The sequence below is a fragment of the Rhopalosiphum padi genome, chromosome 3, assembly GCF_020882245.1.
Source record: "Rhopalosiphum padi isolate XX-2018 chromosome 3, ASM2088224v1, whole genome shotgun sequence".
Classification (NCBI taxonomy): domain Eukaryota; kingdom Metazoa; phylum Arthropoda; class Insecta; order Hemiptera; family Aphididae; genus Rhopalosiphum; species Rhopalosiphum padi.
Genome location: NC_083599.1, coordinates 51,313,481 through 51,334,737, shown reverse-complemented (window position 1 = coordinate 51,334,737; position 21,257 = coordinate 51,313,481). Strand labels below are relative to the sequence as shown.

The 21,257-nt window shown below is 27.9% G+C and overlaps 1 protein-coding gene and 1 non-coding gene across 2 annotated transcripts; both read right to left on the bottom strand.

The window, feature by feature from the left end:
• Positions 1–9,276: 9,276 nt before the first annotated feature.
• On the bottom strand, positions 9,277–12,235 carry LOC132926350 (uncharacterized). Its single transcript, XM_060990704.1, has 2 exons — positions 11,239–12,235; positions 9,277–11,048 (listed from the first exon to the last, which is right to left on the bottom strand). Exons 1-2 carry the CDS (start codon positions 11,302–11,304, stop codon positions 10,734–10,736), a joined length of 381 nt encoding a protein of 126 aa, XP_060846687.1. The 5' UTR covers positions 11,305–12,235; the 3' UTR covers positions 9,277–10,733.
• Positions 12,236–12,941: 706 nt separating this feature from the next.
• Positions 12,942–13,065, bottom strand: LOC132928120 (U5 spliceosomal RNA). Its single transcript, XR_009661993.1, has one exon. It is a non-coding gene; the product is annotated as a U5 spliceosomal RNA (small nuclear RNA).
• Positions 13,066–21,257: the final 8,192 nt, after the last annotated feature.

Genomic DNA, 21,257 nt, shown 5'->3' with positions numbered 1-21,257 from the left:
GTCTATTATAATATATAAATTTTCCTTCAAAAAAACTTGGTTGAGTACGACTATTACAAATAAACACGTTATTTTTATTACACATTACTTACATATTATTACTCGTAAATTATATACACAAACCTATTTCTACGAAACTATATTTACAGTATTCATAGTTCACACTCGCTGTTGTGAAATATATTGTTTAATATTTAATATTTTTCTCATTGTATATTTTATATTAAAGCCCAGCACGACGTTTTGTCATTATGGGGCATAGTCATGCACAGTATAAAGGGGTGGGGCTATGGGATTGATTTATACATTCAGTTTTCACCGATTTTCAATTAGACTGCTAAAGTGTGTCATTAAAAACCATGCATCTACCTAATGTAATTACAAAAAAAAAAAATAAGTTTAATTATTTTTTATCGATTTTATTTTATTCTACTTATAATACTAATTTAACAACTTCGTATGTTTTATTAAATTAAATATATCGTTACGTAAGGTCAAATAAGTTCATTCACTATTGGTATTTTATATTTTTCTAGTGAAGTAAGACATAACTTAATTTTCATACCAATACTTATACGAGTATTAATATATAGTATTTATGAAAGCAAACTTAAATACTTAATGTTAAGAATAAAGTATATAACAAATGATTATTTAGATTTTTTTTAAACATATATTTAAACTTTGAAATAGTGTGCGTAAAAAAAGACTATATTAGGTATTGACACACTTATACCCTATTTAATAATGCCCATTTTGTTCATATCATATTCACAAGCATGATGCTGATGCATATAGTAATAATTAGGGAACGGATTTGAATGCAAATTGCATTTTTTCTTAATGTCCGAAAACATTGCTTTCCAAGCACAAAGTTCATTTCATACATCAAGGAATTAAAAAATGTAATTTTTATTTTGCATTTTTTTGACATTTTTAGTGCATTTTAGATGTTTTTAAGTCATTTTTATATAGGAATGGATAAAATTCGATAAAAATGTATGAATATTCATTCTAAAAAAATAAAAATAAATATTTATTATGTTTTTACCGATCAGATAAACCCAGACGAAATTATAGTTGACACGTGTAGACACACGTATATAGTATATATACATACATACAACTTACAACATATTATTACACGCAATTAGGTAAAGATAGGCTAGATAAGCTATTTATCTAAATTTATCTAAAAGTTCAAAATTGTGTTTTTATTAAATTTAAATACATTGTTAAAGTTTTTTAGGTCATTTTTTGATATTAAAGTATTTTTTTAAGGCATTAAGTCGTACTTGTTTAGGACATTTTTCTTATTTTTTATGGCATTAAAGTCCGTTTCCTAGTAATAATTATATTTAGCCTTCCGTGCTCTTATTTTAAGTTTGTTTCGTATCCTCGTTGACAAATGAAAATATAATGTCCTAATTAAATACCTTAAATATTGATCACCAAATCCATATAAATATATTATAATTAATTTAATGTCTCCTCGCCTAACCTATCCGGTTACTTTATACCGACGTAATTTATGTATTATTACCTATATCAATAATATGTTTTGATCGTTTATTTCATGTATAATCATTTTAATTAGTTGTAGATAAAATTTAACTTTGTAAACTTTTAATAACTAGAAATTATGCATTATATATTAGATTATTTAACAATGACATAAAACAAAATTTCATCAAATGCTTAATAATCTTTAATAATAGAACAGCATGAGCCTTAATTATTAATTTGGTCCATGTATTTCAATTGTTTCGAGTCAAAACACAAACAATAAATGCGATACACCTACGTTAGCTACACTCAACCTGTAGCCCGCCAATTGTTTTTATTTGGCCCAAAAAGAACTCATTGGATTGATGCAAAAATATAAATTAAAAAAATAAATGTCTCAATATTACATTAATTAAAAACAAATATTGAATTTTTTTCTAATCTCCTCCTTATCGTTCATTTCGGCATGCGATCAGCATAATAATTTAAAATATGTTACGTGGCCCGCAAAAAAAAAGGCGAAGTATGGCTGAGCGAAAACTATTATCTCCCGAAGTTATTCACTGTATAAATTCACATTAAAGCATCACGACTTGATTTGTAGAATATAGTTTTGTCGTAAAAATATAATACAATACATTTAAAATTAGGACATTAGACATCAATTTCAGAAACTACGTGGCTTAGGCCGCTTAGGACGCTTAGGTACAGAAACGTTGAATTTGTACGTCCTCTTTTTAATATTTTTGACTATACAGTTGACGTTCAATTTGATTTACGAAATGATTTTAAATGTACCATTATTACAGTTTATAACAATAACTAATAAGTCAGATTTATGTGATGATAGTCCAAATATCGGTTGTCTTTCGAGATTAGGTAATTGTATTTGTGTTTATAATATAAGCAGGTACCTATTTAAAAACTAATAACAAAATTTTCTATTTTTATATTATGTATTTTTTAAATGAATATTTACAAACATAATATAATGCACCTATACATATCTTACTAATAAATTATTATGTTGCTTAGTTTAGAATTTCCTTTGAGTACAACCTAGTACCAACTATGTGCATTGTTGTCTATCTTAATGACGTATATTTTAGACCTAAGTAAATAGTTTTTAAAATATTTTTTACATTTATGTATACGTGTGCCGTGTACCTATACGTATATTGTATTGTTAAGATAAAAACAAAATTGTTTTACTTAATTGATTATATTATTTATATTTGTATGTAAGCTTATCTAAATCTATTACCTATCCCAATTTATTATACATATATAGGTAGTACTTTTTTGAAATTGTGTTTTAATCTTTTATTAGTAATATTTCTATTTTTTTATTGTCATTTTTTTACATTCAATTGTCCTAACACATTCATACGGCCACGTCCAATCTGAAACATAAATTTGTTAGTACATTGTTATATATCAATTATACAAAAAGTAGTTAAAACTTAAAACTAAAACTGTTTGGTTAGAAAAACTATTATATTAAATATTGTATTATTATTATATAAAAACCATCTGAATTATTTAGTTAAAATTTGATTAACTTTCTAGTTACATTTACTAAAATTAAAAATATATGGTTGGTACAACTATACAATAATATAGTTCAACATTTTTGTATGGCTTCATGTCAGGTAAGTCAACCACCACAAACGGCACAAACCTTATAGTACTACAAAATTACGTGCTACAAGCTTTCAGATCTGGATTTCAAGTGGACGTTATATTTACAGATTTCTTTAAGGCGTTCGATAAAATAGATCATATTTCACTTAGCTCTAAGTTATTTAATCTAGGTATACGTAATCCTTTCCACTCTTGGTTAGTTTATTTCATAACTGGCAGGCAGCAGTAGATACGTAAAATATAAAAGTTTTAATTCGTCATTATTTAAAATTAACTCTGGTGCTCCTCGAGGATCACATTTAGCTCAAAAACTATAGACATCGCGAGGGGGTTCAAGGGGGTGCACTTGGACCCCCTGGATTTTAAAAAGAAAAAAATTCAGTGGTATTGAAAATATTTTATTTTACATTAATATCAAATAAATACCTATTTTTTAAATAATAACTGTAAACGCCTAGGTTTTTTTCAAATTCCTCAATTGCCATTTAAATAAATTTGGTATCCTTTTCTCGTCAAAAAATATTCCTATGTACTTAACTTAAATAATTTAAGCTTTATTTAGAAATCAGCGTATACTATTCATCTATGCATGATGCACACCCCCCCCCCCCTAACAAAATTTCTGCCGGCGCATATGTCCATCATAACTATTTAATTTATTTATTAATTATATTGAATTTTTAAACTTTAATATGATACTTTATGTAGATAATATGAATGTTTACAATGTAAAATTTAGATATTTTATACAATTTGTAATCAAATCTCATACATAATTAAAAATATTGCTCAAAAATAAAGCATCTTCAATGTTAGACTACATAGGTCGTAGCTGTAAAGACTTCATCAATCCTCAAGCGTTAAAATCACTCTACTATTCCTTTGTTAGATCATTGCTCGATTATGGGTCTACAGTGCAGTCCACACAGTCAATCGGTGCTATAAAAGGCATGGATTCAATTCAAAACTGTTTTCTACGGATTATTCAATTCAAATCTAGTATCTAGTATCGTCCTCACTCATTGTATAAACCGTTATTGTCATACTTAAAGTTAAAAACCCATGTTAATAGAGTGAAAAGACTAGATCTATTATGCTTTATTTTTAAATTAACGAATGGGGGGGGGATATTTAACTGCCCGGAATTGCTTTCTTTATTGAACTTTAATATCCCAAATCGTAGAATTAGGTTGCAGTAGGTATGTATACTTTTTAAGTGCTACTCCCGCAACGTTCAAAATATGGTTAAAATTTCCTTATAAAACATTAAATCTTGTTAATTATTTAAATGTTAATCAATGGATGACTCATGAGACATTAAATAATTTTAATTATTACCCAAATAATCTTTTAGCTTTACAATTGTTATATTCTATGTCAATATCTCATTAAATTAAGTTTCCAATGTTATATATTTTTATTTTGTATTATTAATCATTTTATTTCAGTGAATTATTTTAGCCATATACTCGTCACAACATCACATACATGATATATTAGATATTATAGTTAAACCTGTGCAATGTGCATACTCCATTTACCAATTATGTTTGGTATTATCTGTATTATATTTAAGATTAACAGTAATGACGTAATGTAATAACAAAATTGTATGTAAATCCTATGCGTACATAATATGTCCATAATAATTGTAATCGAGTTCGCCCGTTTAAAATATAGAATATAATTAATATAACATAGTATAATATTTTAGTAAGTTACAATTTAAGTTAAGTTTAATATTTATATTTTAACTATAAATAAATAGTGCCTGTAACTAAAAGCATATAGCAATATATTCATATATACAATTATTATACCATATCTATATAAAACTACTTTACAGTTGAAATACAAATAATCATGATTAAACTAACTAATATTTTTCTATTTATAGATAGTAACTATAGAAATTGAGATTAACCGGTTTAAAAAATGCTTTTCACAACCTCATAGATATTTCATACACTAAATCATAATAATTTTTCATGCTACAATAATTTTCTCGGTGGATGTTAAGATTTTCTTATCTTTTTAGGTATTATAATTATATTAGATATACTTACTGAAAAAATTCAAAATTCTTTATTATTTAATACTTATTCAGTACTGAACCAAATACCAATGACTTATTTTACTTATAACTTATAAGCATAGGTGTGTGTACAGGGTGTGTCCTGTGATATTCCGTGAGCCGAAGCGCCTAATATCTCAATCACAAATTACCTACCTATTTATTAATTGTAATACATATACCTAAATTATCAGTTAATTTTGAAAAAATAATAAATAAAAAAACACACATCATTGTAAAATTAATACATTCATCCCTTCGTTCAGAACCTAAAATTTAAGAGACTTAATTAAATTAATTGATATTATAATCAAACAATATCCGATAAAGATAGATAATACAAACAGACTAATACCTACATTGGTTTAAATAAAAATTGAATCAAACCCAAAAAGTGAATAAAAATATATAGTAGTAAAAATAAAGCACGGTTTTTTAAGGGTAGCTAGTAGCAACTACCAACAAATTGTGTAAATAAAACAAAAGAAAATTTAAAGAAAATAAAGATGAAAAAAGTATTAAATTCCAAGAAAAACTTAAGAAAAAATAAAGGAAGGATTGATAGAAATAGAACAGATCACACATTTCAAGAAAAAGATTTAGTTTATGTATAGTGACTTTACATAGTATATATTTGTTAAGAATTTGAGATAATTAGTGATCAATTTTTTATACTAAAGAAATTATAAAATATTCAAATCCCTTTTATGAAATTGAATGTGAAAAACACGTAAAAAATCTAGTATTTACCATAACAGAACATTATTAATTCATTTTTAATATTTATTTAAATAAATTAAGCCTTTGAACCCAAGTTTCTAAAAAGGTTAATTAAAATTTGTATGTTTAACAAACAAGTTAAACAATTTAGTAAAAGGTTCATCATAAGTTATTCTTAGAGAAATCTCAATTATTAAAAATACATCACTATTTTATAACCGTTTATACAACCCAATATTCAAGAAAATAGACAAAATTCGTCATAATCATGAAGATGTACATATTATTTTGTACCAACATTTGATTCTAAGTATCTCATAAATTGTTTTTGCAGCTATCTTGTAGATTATATTTACAACAAATTTTATTTCAAATAGTTCAATTTTTGACTACATTATAGAAAGGTACGAACGTACGATCGTATTTAAATGAAACAACGATTTGAGTTATTGTGTTATTATATATATTTTTGTAATTAGAAAAATATTATTCGTGGAAATTTGATAATATACGTTTCGTTATTTTTTATTTATTGTTTATTATACGTAATTCATTATCTACATTTTTATATTTTGTAATAATGAAACGATCTAAGATATTAAGTAATACAAAGCATATCGTAATATTATATACAGAAAAAACACGTCCCTTTAACTTACGAAAGATTTTACAAGAGTTTACTATCAACAAAATAGATAGAATCGTGAAATTGATGCTGGTACCTTAGGTCATAATTATAATACCAAAAAATAAAAATTTCAATATAATATATTTAAATAAATAAATTATTACGACGAGATACCGACAATATGGCATCTTAGTGTAACTTGATTGTCTATTTAAAACGCCGCGTAGCAGCAATTTGAGTTCTATATGAGTCTACAAAATAAAATAGGCAATAGCCAATAAATAAATAATAATATATATTATTTAGCTAGATGTTGATTTTATAATTATAAAATATTATAAAAATTGAAGATTGTGTAAGTCCAGACACTTAAATATGTATTAGTGTTTTTGCTGAAGAGTATTTGGAAATTGTTCATAGATTAGTTGACAAAATTAAACTATTTGTACAAACTCAACTAAATTAAATTAACTGTATTAAAGTTTTATTAACATAATATACATTTTGTAATTATTAAATTGCATGCCGCCTATTTTAAGCTTGGTGCATTTCATTTGTTAAATTGTAAATTGTGAATTATACCAGCAATATGATGATATAAAGTGTCATTTCAATAAAAGTCAAATGATAATATACTTTAATAGAATTCACAAAATTAAATTAACAACAAATACTTTAGGTTCATTAAGATTTTAGAGCAATTTTAGATGAAAATGATAATTTGATCGAGAATGACGAGAATATATTATATAGAACAACTTTCTAAAATTCAAAATAACGGTGAATTCAAATTACCTAGGTAATAAACTAAGTTCTACACATATTCATTAGACTATTAGAGGAAATATGAAATTAGTTCCCAAACTTTCAGTACCTAGCTTAGCCACGGATGCTCTTCAATTTTTATAAAACACTTGAGTATTGGTATTATACTTAAAAATTAAGAAGATACTATTTAATAATATGTACTATATATTAATAATAATATTTATTTGCAAATAATTTTCTTTTTACATAGAACATATCTTACAGAAAATTATAAATTACAATTAATAATGAGTTAAATTAAAGATATATATTAAAATAATAAGTGTGTATAAAAATTTGCAACCCTCCGATAAGCTGACAGCTTGTGATGGAGAGTTATGAAGAGTTCACAAAAATACTAAGTATACAAATAATAATAGTAATGCATAGTCATCAAGTATATATTATATATTATATATATAAAATATACACAATAAGATTTTTAATTTTTATTTAACTAAAAGAATTAATTTGCAAAAAGATATAAGCAACCAATATGTTCATCTAATATCTATATAATATACAGAGAATTTAAAATAAAAAAAGCATATAGCATCTTAATGAATCATACATAAGGTCAGCCGATAGCCATTATGGTAATCCAGAAAAAGAACTATTGTTATTTGATTGCAACAGCTATTAAATCAATTTTTCAATGTGCAAGATTGTATTTTCTATTATTATATGTGTTCACATATAAATTTAGTTAGAATGCTTTTAAATTACTTTTTGTTCATAATATTAAGTAGAATGGTTCGAATGTATCTAATAATTATTATTTACAATTTAAATATATTATTAATAATTATTCATATATATATATCATATTATTTTTACTGCATGTCTTTTATAATTTCTATTTGAAATTATATTTTGTTTAGTTAAATAATAAATAATTATTTTAATTGAAATAAAATTATCAATAAAAAGAAAATAAAGATTAAATTATTGAAAATGTTCAATTACTTGTGGATAATATTGTAATAATAGTTTTTTTGAATGTGATAATTAAAAATATATGTAGGTACCTACCTATTTGCAGATACACTTCTTGAATCATCAACTATGTATATTGAATTGAAGATTAGAATTAGAATTAGAATTTTTGTGGAAATCAATCTTTAATCTAATTATAAAGTCATCATAGGATTCGTACACACACAATAACTTTGTATAAATTGAAGATTATACACAGACACAAATATGCATTTAAAAACACTCAAATGCAATCAAGAAATCAATCAAATCCCAGCCCTATTCATTATATTAACAATATTATTATATGAAAATTATTCTTCATACTTAAAAAAGTTAAATTTATTTTTTAATAACTCATATAAAATAATATTATTTATCTATCTTTGGTATAATTTATTTATTCTTATGGTATTTCAATATAGAGAAGCATTTTCAATAATTGTTTATCTAGAATCTAGATTAATAATTACTATAAATTGCATCATTAAATATTTATTAAATTTATCTAGTATCTATGCAAACTAGCACCACTTTGATTTATAATGAACTAAAGGTAAATTATTTTAAGTTTATTTTTAATTTGTCTACTCTAATTAAACTTTATACACATAAAAATTTAGTTACTTTTCTAGATTAATAAAATTTATGGTATATATAAGATACAAACAGAACATTAGTATATGTTTACTCAGTTGCAACAAAGTATTTAGCTGAAAAAGTTCTTTAATAAATGATTTAATACAATGTAAAACATTGAATATCAATGTACTTATACAATTTTTATAATTTGAAATCTTTTAAAAGTTATCGGTGTCCATACTAATTGTTTCATTCAAATAAATTGTTTTATATAATAGTTTATATATATATATATATATAAACCATTTAATCAAAAATATTAAACAAAATCATAGTTGAGCAATATAATATTTTTATTATACAGTTTTCTATTAAAAATGATAATAATATAATATTAATAAGGTAATTTTTAGGTAAGCAATTTATACAAAAAAAAAAAATTATAACTATTCATTTAAACATTCAATCATTTCATCATTATTATATTAGGTAGGTACATTATAAGATTATTACACATATATTTATTATTAAATTTTTATAAAAAAAAACTTTTTGTACTAGTTTATAATGTACTGGTAAGAAAATTACATCAGATTAAAACTTAGGCCATCTCCCAATATACCGTTTTGTTTATTACCTAACTATGAATATGAGTAATATAAGTAAGGAATTATTGGATACAACAATGCATTTTGATTCCTGGCTTGTATATATCAACATATTTGAAAATGATTATGTGCCTGTACCTACTTGAAACAGTAAATCATTCAAAGAATTTTATATACCCAGAAATTGGTGGTAGGTAATATACAAAGAATTAAATCTTTAGAGATTACTTAGATTGAAAACTTTTAAGAAAATGTGAAGAATGGCAAAAGAAGACTTATTAGTGAGGTACCTATTCAGCTGAGTATTGATGTCAATGATTAAATAAAAGAAGTAATATTTTTATTCGTTTTTAAGAAGTATGCAATTATGTTTTGTAAATAATTTACAATCGCTTTTTTTTTTTATAAAATATTTGCATGTATTTTTTTTTTAAATGTTCATATTTTTTTTATCATTAATAAATTAAATTAAAATAAAATAAATTTCAAATTTTTTTTTACTGAAAATCAACTTTTTTAGACTGTTTTTTCATAAAAAGTTTGCTTTGTATATTTTATAATATATAAAATTTAGATCACTGTATTATAATTATTATCGCGGTAGACCACTTAATTGTATTAAAGACCACATATTAAGAGATGGCAAAAATTTAAGCAAACATTTAATCCGCATTGTGTAAGTGATCTCGTTTAACTTGCTAGTTTTAATATTACAGTTTATAATTTATATATTATTAAACTTAAAACGTAACAATATTATTCTTTGTAGTTTGCTGGAAATTGTATTTAAATATCTTAATTTTAAAACGAATTAAAAGCGTGTAAAATATTACAATTTTAAAATGCTCATAACTCGCTTATACATCATATAAAAAAAGCATTCCCAACAAACTACAAAATAACAATATGTTATTACCTTTAACTTTGACAATAGGTTAAGTTACTCTTATGTTAAAATAAATGAAATTACAAAATGAAAACTGGCGATCGTAAATTTACTACGTTATACATTTTTAAGACCGAAACTACACTGATACCTACTATGCAGGTGAAACATAAATGTTACCTAAAGTAACAAGTATTAATAAACGGTTAAAAAAATCACATTAATAATATAATCTCTTATAATCTTAAATAGCACTTCGGTTTACACACAGATTTATAAATTATAAATCTGCGGGTTCACAACCTACTGCAATGTATCATTGACTTCGCTGACCACCATCGTTGACGAATCAATGTTAACATCATGGCTCCCTTCCTTTACAGCTATCTCTGGCGAATTAATATTAATATTACTTATTTTTTCCGTGATATCCATCTCCGAAGAAATATTGTGCGACACTTCTTGAATGACTCGAGTGACTCCATTTGTAGTTACCTCACTCGTCAACACACAATTTGGCATTTTCAAGTAACCATTACTGTATACTGGAGATAAAAATGGATTACGGAGCGCTAGCATCCGAAAATAATTCTTTGTTATTTTCAATGTATTCTGTATCTATGGACAAAACGAAGACAGAAAAAGAACAGTTAAATAAAATTAAATAGATAGCAGAAAATTATAATCATATTTCAAACAACATTTTAGTAATTATACTCAGTCGTGACTCGTCCATAAGCCATAAAGGTATCTCGGATATTATACCTATTACAATTATTATAGCCTATAGGACCTGCGTAGTACGTACTTGTTTAAATTGCCTTTTATGATAAACAAGTTCATCATCTATATCATCAAATTTTCTTGGAGCCATTTTCGGATGCTGTAAATGCGATTTTCGATATAAAACTATGACAACGAATAGATTTAATGAAATGTACGAATAGATAATACGAATAACGTGAATGCGCAAGGACTTGGTCCTTTGGTATTATGCGCGTCGTTTCTGGTAAAGTGCGGGAAATATTCACAGGTAGTCGGCCGTTGGACTCCGAAATCTCGATTGGAATGCGGTTTAAATGTTGCCACTGGTCAAACATGCCTTTTATCTCAATATGTATAGCTATATTGTATGAGCCCACAACCCCCACTGCATCTGACTCATTGTGTGTTCGAAGAATACAACACGTATATAACGCGCATGCGTGTGAAGGCCTGTGCGTGCGTGTATGCGCCCGTGCGTGTCAACGTGTGTTTGGGGAACAATAGCGGTTGTGGCATTATATTTTAGAGAAGAAAACTTCTTTATATCTACCCTTATAGATATATAACTAAGGTACAAATCGTCAAGGACGCCGAACAACGCTGATAAAATTTGGATCCGGTTTGCAGTATCCGTAAAAGCGCACTGCAAATCATTGCTCTATACCCGCGGTTCCCAAACTTTCTTAGCCTCGGAGCCTTTTTTTAAGTAGAAGTTTGTCGTGGAGCCCTCAAGCAATATTTAACGTTAATTGTTATCTGTCTGTGTTCTGTATTCATTTATTGTGGTATACGAACGAAGCCCTTGTTAAGCCATTGCGGAGCACATTTTGGGAACCGCTGCTCTATACATAGGCGTGTCCACGCTTGGGTGGCTGAGAGGCATATCAAATTTTTAATTCAGGTTTTTTTTTTTTAGACATGAAGAAATAACCATTTTACATAGATACGTTATGTTATGTAGTTATACCAAGGGGACGCTATAGCCGTTACAATACAAAGCAAACAGAATGGCAAAATACAGTGTATCCAGTTTGAAAAAAAAAACATTACAATATATTGTGGTTTCATGATAACATTGATAACTGATAACAAAAATGATGCCTCAGGGCGGCTAAAGTAACAATATTTTATTTTTATAAGACGACAAAAACTTTCCAAACTTTGTTAATACAAATTTAAAATACTTATTACTTTTGTATAAATACGATGTAGAATCACAGATATATATAAATTTAATAAATATAATATCTGTGTATAGAATAAACCAACATTGGATTAAATAAAGCTTGGAACAAAAAATATATTGTCGAATAATTGGTCGTTGGAACACTTGGAACATAAGATAATGGTCCATTTTGCGTTTAACGTTTTTTTTTTGTCTAAATATTTTAGTTATGATTTTGGTTTTAGGCACATGCATAATATGCATTTGCTAATTAGAATGGTTTCAGGTTGTAAAAATTACAGACATTAATACCTATTGTTTCATTAAGCAGATACTTATTTGCAGTGCCGTACCCCGGGTTTGTTTTTTTGGGGGGGAGGGCCATAAACATTCATACTTAAACTATAGGAAAATAAGAAATAATTTAACATACACCACATACTATTTAATGAATTATGCATTTTATAATAGTCCACGTTATTGTAATGCTAGGAGTTTACGAGTTTACCGACACGAACTCATTAGGTGATATGGTAAGGATGTATTGAGAGTGAATTCGTTTTGAGATATGGTGCATTAGAAGCCCGACCTAAAGGTCAGGCTATTTAAAAAATTACATTTCTAGACTCCTTGGAGTGCTCCCCTCCACGGAAATCTTTAGTAAAAGGCGAAAGATTTTTTCGTTTTGAAAGGGAACCGGAGTTGTCGATTGGACGATATTCGGTTCCCTATAAACAGTCGGCCGGGTCACGATGCCGTGTACTACGCTGGTGTTCACACCACACCAGTGTCATAGGTACAGACGCAAGTCGGTCGGGTCGGTGTGAGTCCGTATCCAGTGCAAACTTTTGGCTTCGTCGCGACAGCCGACCGCGAAACCCGGTCGATTTGACTTGTGCTAAACGCTCGGCGACAGCGTCAAAACCGCGTCGATAAGCGATCGTGAGCGCGCACGACATCTACCGGCTGTCCGATGAAAAACCCGAACTCCATCGACGGGCGGACGAGAGCACGACACGACGTGGATGAAACTGCGTACTATAGTGGTCGAAATCTAACGGGCGCGTTATTGGACGGAAGTGTTCAAGTGTTGCTGAAACGGGCGTGAAACGGCCCATCGCTAAAATAATAATAATATTAATAATATTGTGTCTAGCCAGACACAGCGCTGACCGTCAACCGATACTAACTCCCTTGGCGGTCTCCGTCCAAACCGTAGAGTACTGCGTAGTGAGTTGTGCAGTACAATATTATTTTACGCGGTACTTACTAAATACCGATTAACCATTAAAGATGATAAATGTTCGTGTCTGGCTTGTGTTCACTGCACTGATAACGCGTTTCATAAAGATCAACATTTTTAAAATAATATTCAGTAACAAAACGGCAAATCGCTAAATACAAATTACATAAACACTCGAATGAAACAATTACCAATATTGCATTAAAAAATGCATATATGTTAATACTCATAACTTATGAGTTTATGACTAAAATATGTATCTATATCTTTATCCACGTATTTGGTCGAATGCAAAAAAAAATTTTAATAGGCCTACTCACCGCTCCCGACGGTTAAAGTCCACATTAAACGCCGTCGTAAAAAAGACTCAGAAATATCCCAATCAAAGACGGGATCAACACGGTTGTTTTATTTTCGGTCGTGACCTATACAATAAATACCAAATATAATGTATCGAATATAAAACGCATTTCGGATCCCTCCTCTATGGATTCCTAATCTACCACCATAGCCAAATGGCGATATTATTATCATGCACAATAGTTTTACAACCAAGTAAGACAAATAATATTGACGATTAAATAGATTATTTATTTTTTCGTGCGTAAAGAGGTACCTACACAAGAGGATAACAAGCACGGACGACAAAAATTATGTAAATACCGATTATGTTTATTGTTGACGCTAAATAAACGACAGCTACAGATTGATTTGTGTTTTCTGCATCGCTTGCATCGCTCCCGTGAAAGAATAAATCATCATTCCGACTAATTTTCGAACCGAACAGCGTTCACTCGCAAATCGTACACGTCTTATTTCTTTCTTTAGTCTATCTACTACACCGTTCGACGTTACAACCCGCCACCACTGTGTAATCCTTCTGGAATTATATTTATAATAAATGGACTGCGTATCGAGTTCAGAGACGGTGCGTATTTCGTCGGAAACAATAATTATGCAGATGGCGTAACTCTGGAATTCTATAACAAGCATAATAATATGCTCAATGCTTTGCCGTGCCACCGGACGCAGTTTTTTTGTTTACTCAGCGCCACTGATGCATTGTGAGTGGGTCATACATGCACTGCTTGCCGGAATATTATTATATACAACTACTAATGATCCCGGTGGTAAACACATTATACAACGCCCGTAGTCAGAGTGTATAATATTGTTATCTTTACTCTTTTATTTTAAGACTTAAGTACGTGTTCAATTTTTCAAATATCAAAAATCATCTCGATCGAAACCTAAAAGACTAGAATACAAATTCAAATCTGTTTTTTAAATTAAAATCCATCAAACACAAGTTTCACACTTTTGTCTGGCATTTTGGTTGTTTCACATGTTTTTTTTCGACCTACTTCAGCCACCTTAATGTGTAGGTAACGTAGCAAATTTGCAAATATGCGTTGCAAATTTAGCAATTTTAATTATATGTTGTTAGATTTAATATTATAATGAATGAACTGTTATTAAAATCTAACTCAACACTATGTGTTAAAGAATACCACAACTGTGTGTTATCTCATTGATTTTTTTAAATATTATAATTTTTAAGCTGTGTGATTAAATGGTAGATTGCCTCGGCCGCGGCCCTTCGGGTCTGAAAATTGTTCAACATGCTACTGATACGCAGAACATTTAAATAGTATATAAAAATAAAATCCAAACTGATAATATATTTTTAATCTATGATTTCATTATAAAATAATAAAATTGTTTATGATATTTTTTCAAACGATTACAAACACAAATACACGATTTGAAATAAAAAAATTTAAATCGATAATTGTGCAATACTGTTATTAAATTTTTTTTTGATTTTTGATTTATATGCCACAGTAGTTAAATAATCATGGGTCAAGGTCATCGAAATGTAATAAATAAACTATTATAATAATTTTCGAAAAATATTTTATAAATAATATATTGTTTTAATCTTTATTTTCTTGACAATTGTAAGATTATAATCAAAGGATCAAAATTAAAAAATATATTTATCTGTCTTATTAGCTTCTTAAGATTGTGATATAAATATAAATTATTAAAAATTTGTAAAAATCAATCTTACGTTATTCATTTTGCTAATTAGTAATTATTTATAAACTCTTAATTTCAAACTTCAAATAATTTAACGATACAAATAACTGCATGCTAATAGCTAACATTGATTTTTTTTTATAATATATTGCTTACAGCTTTATTTGTATAATCAAAAATTTTATTTGAATAATAATAGTCATAATAATTATTCATTTTAAATTGAGGTGCTTAAGTTAAATGTATGAATTATATTTATAGATAATGACAGTATAATCAAGATTCAAAGAAAGTATGTAGGCAATGGTTGTGACTTTTGTGAGACTTCTACAAATAGGCTAAAATGTATAAAGAATGTCACGCGCCCTATCTTTTAAGTTTAATAAATTTCAATATTTTTACTATGTTCTGATATGGTGGACAAATTTGGCTTGCTTAATAATTTGGGAGCCCTATTTCAAAACTGAATTGGCGCCCCTGACTACATGTACTGTTGTGTCGTTGTCGACACGGTTTTTATCATAGTGGTAAATAAACAGCTCGACAACGGTGGCGGCGCGGCTACAGTAATAAGCGGTTATGGACATGGGCGTGTGCAAAAAACGCTGATAGCTAAGTTCTTCATTACATTAAATTGTACATATAAGTATTTAGTTACCATAGTAAGTTACGGTGTATGTATTCAATATTTGAAAATATACGGAAATATATGAATTATGTCAAAAGCTATAGAAATAAAATAAATAAAACATAGTTTTATAATATTGGATCCTCGGTATTCTACAATTGATTACCAACAAGTTTTTCCTATACCGTAGCCGCGCTAATCATATATATTTTATTCACAATAACCCTGTGCCTACGATATTTGACAAGCGAACAAGAACGAGATTGAAAAATGAACACGATCCGACTAATGGACACACACTTGTTGCCGACCAGGACGCAAAGGATTCGTATGGCTGGGTACGCCATGACGATTGCTGTGAGCTTGGCCTGCGGTGGCATGATTATGCAGGCCCAGTCTTATTATCGCGTTTTCCAGTACAACGCAAAACTGACCGTACACGACTGGTCTGGTAAAGATAACCGGACGCGCCTGCTGAACGAGCTTTTCGAGTACCAGACCGAGAATTGTGTCAACACATTCATGAATAACCCATTGTTGCTGATCGGTTTGGTAATGTGTATTAGAGCGTAGGTATTATAGTGCATTGATCAATCAAGTTAATTTTAATAGTTAAGGTATGGTTTCCCTGCAGCGTCCAGACGCGGCGTCTAGCGTCAACTACCGGTCTGGACATAGGTAAGCGTCTAGACGCGGCGTCATGACGCCGTGCTGTTCCACTCATTGACGCTGCAGGGAAACCGTACCTTTATACACTTTTAGAAAATTATTAAAAGTAATTAAAAAAAGTATTAAATAAGAATAATATTTGTATATGTTTTTTTTTTGTAAAAGTTAGCCATATTATAATTATGTATATAAGTACCTATACTTAAATTTCAACAATTGAAATTAAAAGTGCAACATTTCGTTTTCTGTCGTGGCGCAAAATACATGTTTTGTTTTTATATTTTGGCGCAAATTACATACGTACTTAAATTTACCTATTAGTGGCACAAATTACAAGTAAAAAAATTGGCACAAAACACCATTTTCCTACACGGCAGCATCTTAGTCTAGGTATATATATAGAGAGTAGAGTATATGAATAAATTACAAATTCCAAAAAAAAAATAAAACGGAGAGTACTGAATAGTAACTATTAAGTGTAAATACCAGCGTACTGTAGATCTTCGTTTATTGTACACGTGTATAAAATTAAAAGTAATGTATAAATATACCTTAGTACAGCGGTTCCCAACCTTTTTAGTTGTGTGGACTACCAATTTTGTAAAAAAATCTTTGAGACCTACCTATACGTAAGCATATATATATATAAATATTTATTAGGTATATAATAAAAATATATAATACTATTATTTTAAATATATATAATATTTAATATTTTAATAGTATATGGTTCACGGCACTGTACCTGCAATACGCTGCTCGCGGCTCATGGGTTGGGAACCGCTGGCTTAGTAAATAATAATGTACGTAGTGGCGAAAAGATTCAAGTTTCTCTACGAATCGATCAGTACGTCGATATTGATTGTATTATAACTTATAAGTTGATAAAAATATTCAATAATATGATGTAATAATAAATTAATAATGTAAGTATATAATATTATGTATATACATTACTTTTTTTGGAAAAATAAGTTCAGCCTACTGGATTACAGTTACTAATTTTAAAATATCATTAGAAACAATAACTACTGAGTCAGAATCGTATTTCTTATGTTGTATGCAATATAATTTAACACATCTATTACATTGTAAAAACCTGTTCAATGACTAGGTACACTCAAAACTTATGTCAGTATGTTCTATATATGCACAGTAAAGCGCCCTCGCCGGTTAGACTATGCGCATTTTTAATTTATTTAATATAAAACTGCAAAATAATTTACAGATATTCGTGACTGACGAGTTTTGTAACAATTTGAACTATTATAGTTTAATATATAGTTAATATCATTATTATTTTTTAAATAGTGCCGTGTTCGGAATGCAGTCGCAGCGTTTAGTGGACATCCGTATATTTTTGATTTGGTTCGATGTTTGGTGTTTGGTACGATCGATGATTACCAGTTTACAGTTTACCAACTGCTATTTAAATTTATACTATGACATATCAAAACTATCAATGGACGATTATTTTCGCAATAATTTGTGAGTATATATATATATGAACTGATCGCTACATCTGTTTCAATCTCAAAAACAACGATTTAATATTATTTTATGTTTAGCCAAAAATCTGTACAACCGTATTACGAAGTATCTATAGTAAGTGAAGAGTATTAATATTATTTGAATCAGTTTAGTACTACTACGTAGGGCCGGTTTGAAGCCACCGCAAGATGCGTGCTCACCACGTATATTGCAAATTTGCACTGTACACGACATATCAGTATATCATATTTAATTTAATATTTATAAAATATCTAATATCATTGATTATAAATAGTATTTATAATCAATGCTAATATATATAAATCATAATTTTATATTTAATTTCATATTTTTCGATCTAATAATATATTATGCTAATATGTACCTACCGTACCTATATGAAATGCGTCTCATTTGGTTAAAAAATAGGGGATTTACGTCACAGCTATATTTTACTATAGGTACCAGATTAATTGCATACCAGAATATTGCTGATTTAGCCTAATAGCGACACCACGAGGAGGTTGGCTATATAGTCTTTCAACAATTTAGTTTTGAGTTAGATACATTTATTATTAAGTACAGTATTTGTATTTGTTAATAATTTACATTATTTTATGTGTTTGACTATCTTGGTTGGTTAATTGTATAATAAACAAATATGATTGTTGTGTGTAATATATTATAGGTAGGTATATAAATATTAAATATGTATTACTGAACTACATTAGTAAAAATTTAAATGAAACGGCTTTGGTCAATATAAATATTTTGTACATTGCATAATACCTTTAAATTCGATATCGTTGAAAATCTAACTATGCCCTTAGGTTTGTCATTCATAAATCATAATAATAAATTCTCTTGTTTATTAGTTTTTATTTTGTATGCGTAAAAAAAAAATCACGTAATTAATAGATTCTATTTTAGATAGTTATGGATGAACAAATGTACGTATATAATGAATATTTCTTTTAATTAATGTTACATCGTTAGTTGGTATTGTTTCTATATCATTATTTTTTCATTCTGCGTTTAAACGTTTTTATGGTTTTGACGAAATAATATCTTCCGTAGCTTTCCTCTTAAAGGTATTGCTAATTTTTTGTCTATTTATAAGTCTGGTTTTGAATGGTTATGCTCTTTAGGTTGATCTGTGCTAAAATTATTTTTGCATTTTAATTAAGACTTACATGATTTCAAACAACAGCTGCAACCTTGTACATCATTTTTTAAAGGTCTATGGAATCGAAACTTAAAACCATCAATAATAATTATTTTTCTCACTTACTGAAAATCCTGTATACATATAGTGATTATTTAAAATAACAAGTTAGTATGACGATTGAAAAATTAAATCGTAAATAATAATAATCGTATAGACGTAATTTTGGACAGTATGTGCGTATTTACGTATTTACTATAATAGGTACTAATCTAATTAATCACATAATGGTATAATACTTGAAATGCATTTTACCAATGAAATATAATTGGGCCGAAATTCACATAGTTTATTATCAATATTGAATATTTATTTACCCGAACGTTATTCAACCAGAAAAAATATGTTAAATAATAAAAACAATGTAATTCGTGTTACCTTTATTTTAAGATAAAAGTGAGGCACGATTCCTGTACACCAGCCACCAGGGATCCTACCTGTATTTTGTTCTAGGCCTCTAGGGTTCACCTAAATCACAATGAAATGGTATTGTAATAAGTTGCGATTCTGCACAAATAAGTAATGCATAAAGCGTATTAAATACCCATTATATATTATAATCAAACACAATATATTCAGTAGGTATAACAAAAAATATTTTTTTAAATATTTGAGACAAATCTTTAATACCTTTTTCTTTTGAAGAGATACACCAACCGTTTTTAAGGAGTTAAATATAAGAAATTGTATAAGCAGTTACTGCATACTTACTATATGTTATAAACTACCTATATAGTATAAGAACTAAATATCATTTTGCACGATAAACCAATAGGTATTAATCAATTGAACGCTTTGTTAAATGTTTCTAAGGTGGACATCCAATCAATTAAAAAAAAACAAATTCATATGATTTTTATATTAATTTTCTTTGATTTTGTTTCGTGCTTAACATTTTAATAGCTTACCTTTAATAATTATAATCGATAGGTAGATAAAAATTCTAAAATTGTAGTATTCCAACATACAGTCTTAAATGATCTGTTGGAAATATCTATGTTTTTAAAAGTGTGCAGTTTATCTAACTGGGGAAATTATTCCATTTGTATCGTCTGGTACTCCGGTATTTACTTATGTAAAGTCACTATTATGAGTATTATTACTTATATATACGTTTCTTTGAATTAGTTGGTATTAAAAAAAAAAACTTTAAATTTGATTTAATCATAATATTTCATTTAAGTTAAAAAGTTTATGTGTTTAATGACGTTTCTAATAATGATAATATGTTAAGCCTACAACCCTGTCGGGTTACACAATGTTTGTATCGTTATGAGTGACCATAATGTTAATTTGCATAAAGACATAAAGTATACATATAATAATATAATTAAATATAACTATAAACTAATATAACTTAAAAGTAAAACGTCATTCTATTGGCGCCTAGGAAATGAACGCGTATTTAACGCGAATGGTATTGTGATATAAATTTTTCATAAAATATGTATGTACCTATAACAAGTATGTCATTATAATTTTTTTTCCCATACAAATACAAAATTAAAAATGTCTACAATATAAACACCCGACAGCTATTATTTTGGGCTCTAAACTGGTTGTGCACGATGAATTTCATCCTGAGTTTTTGCCGCTCC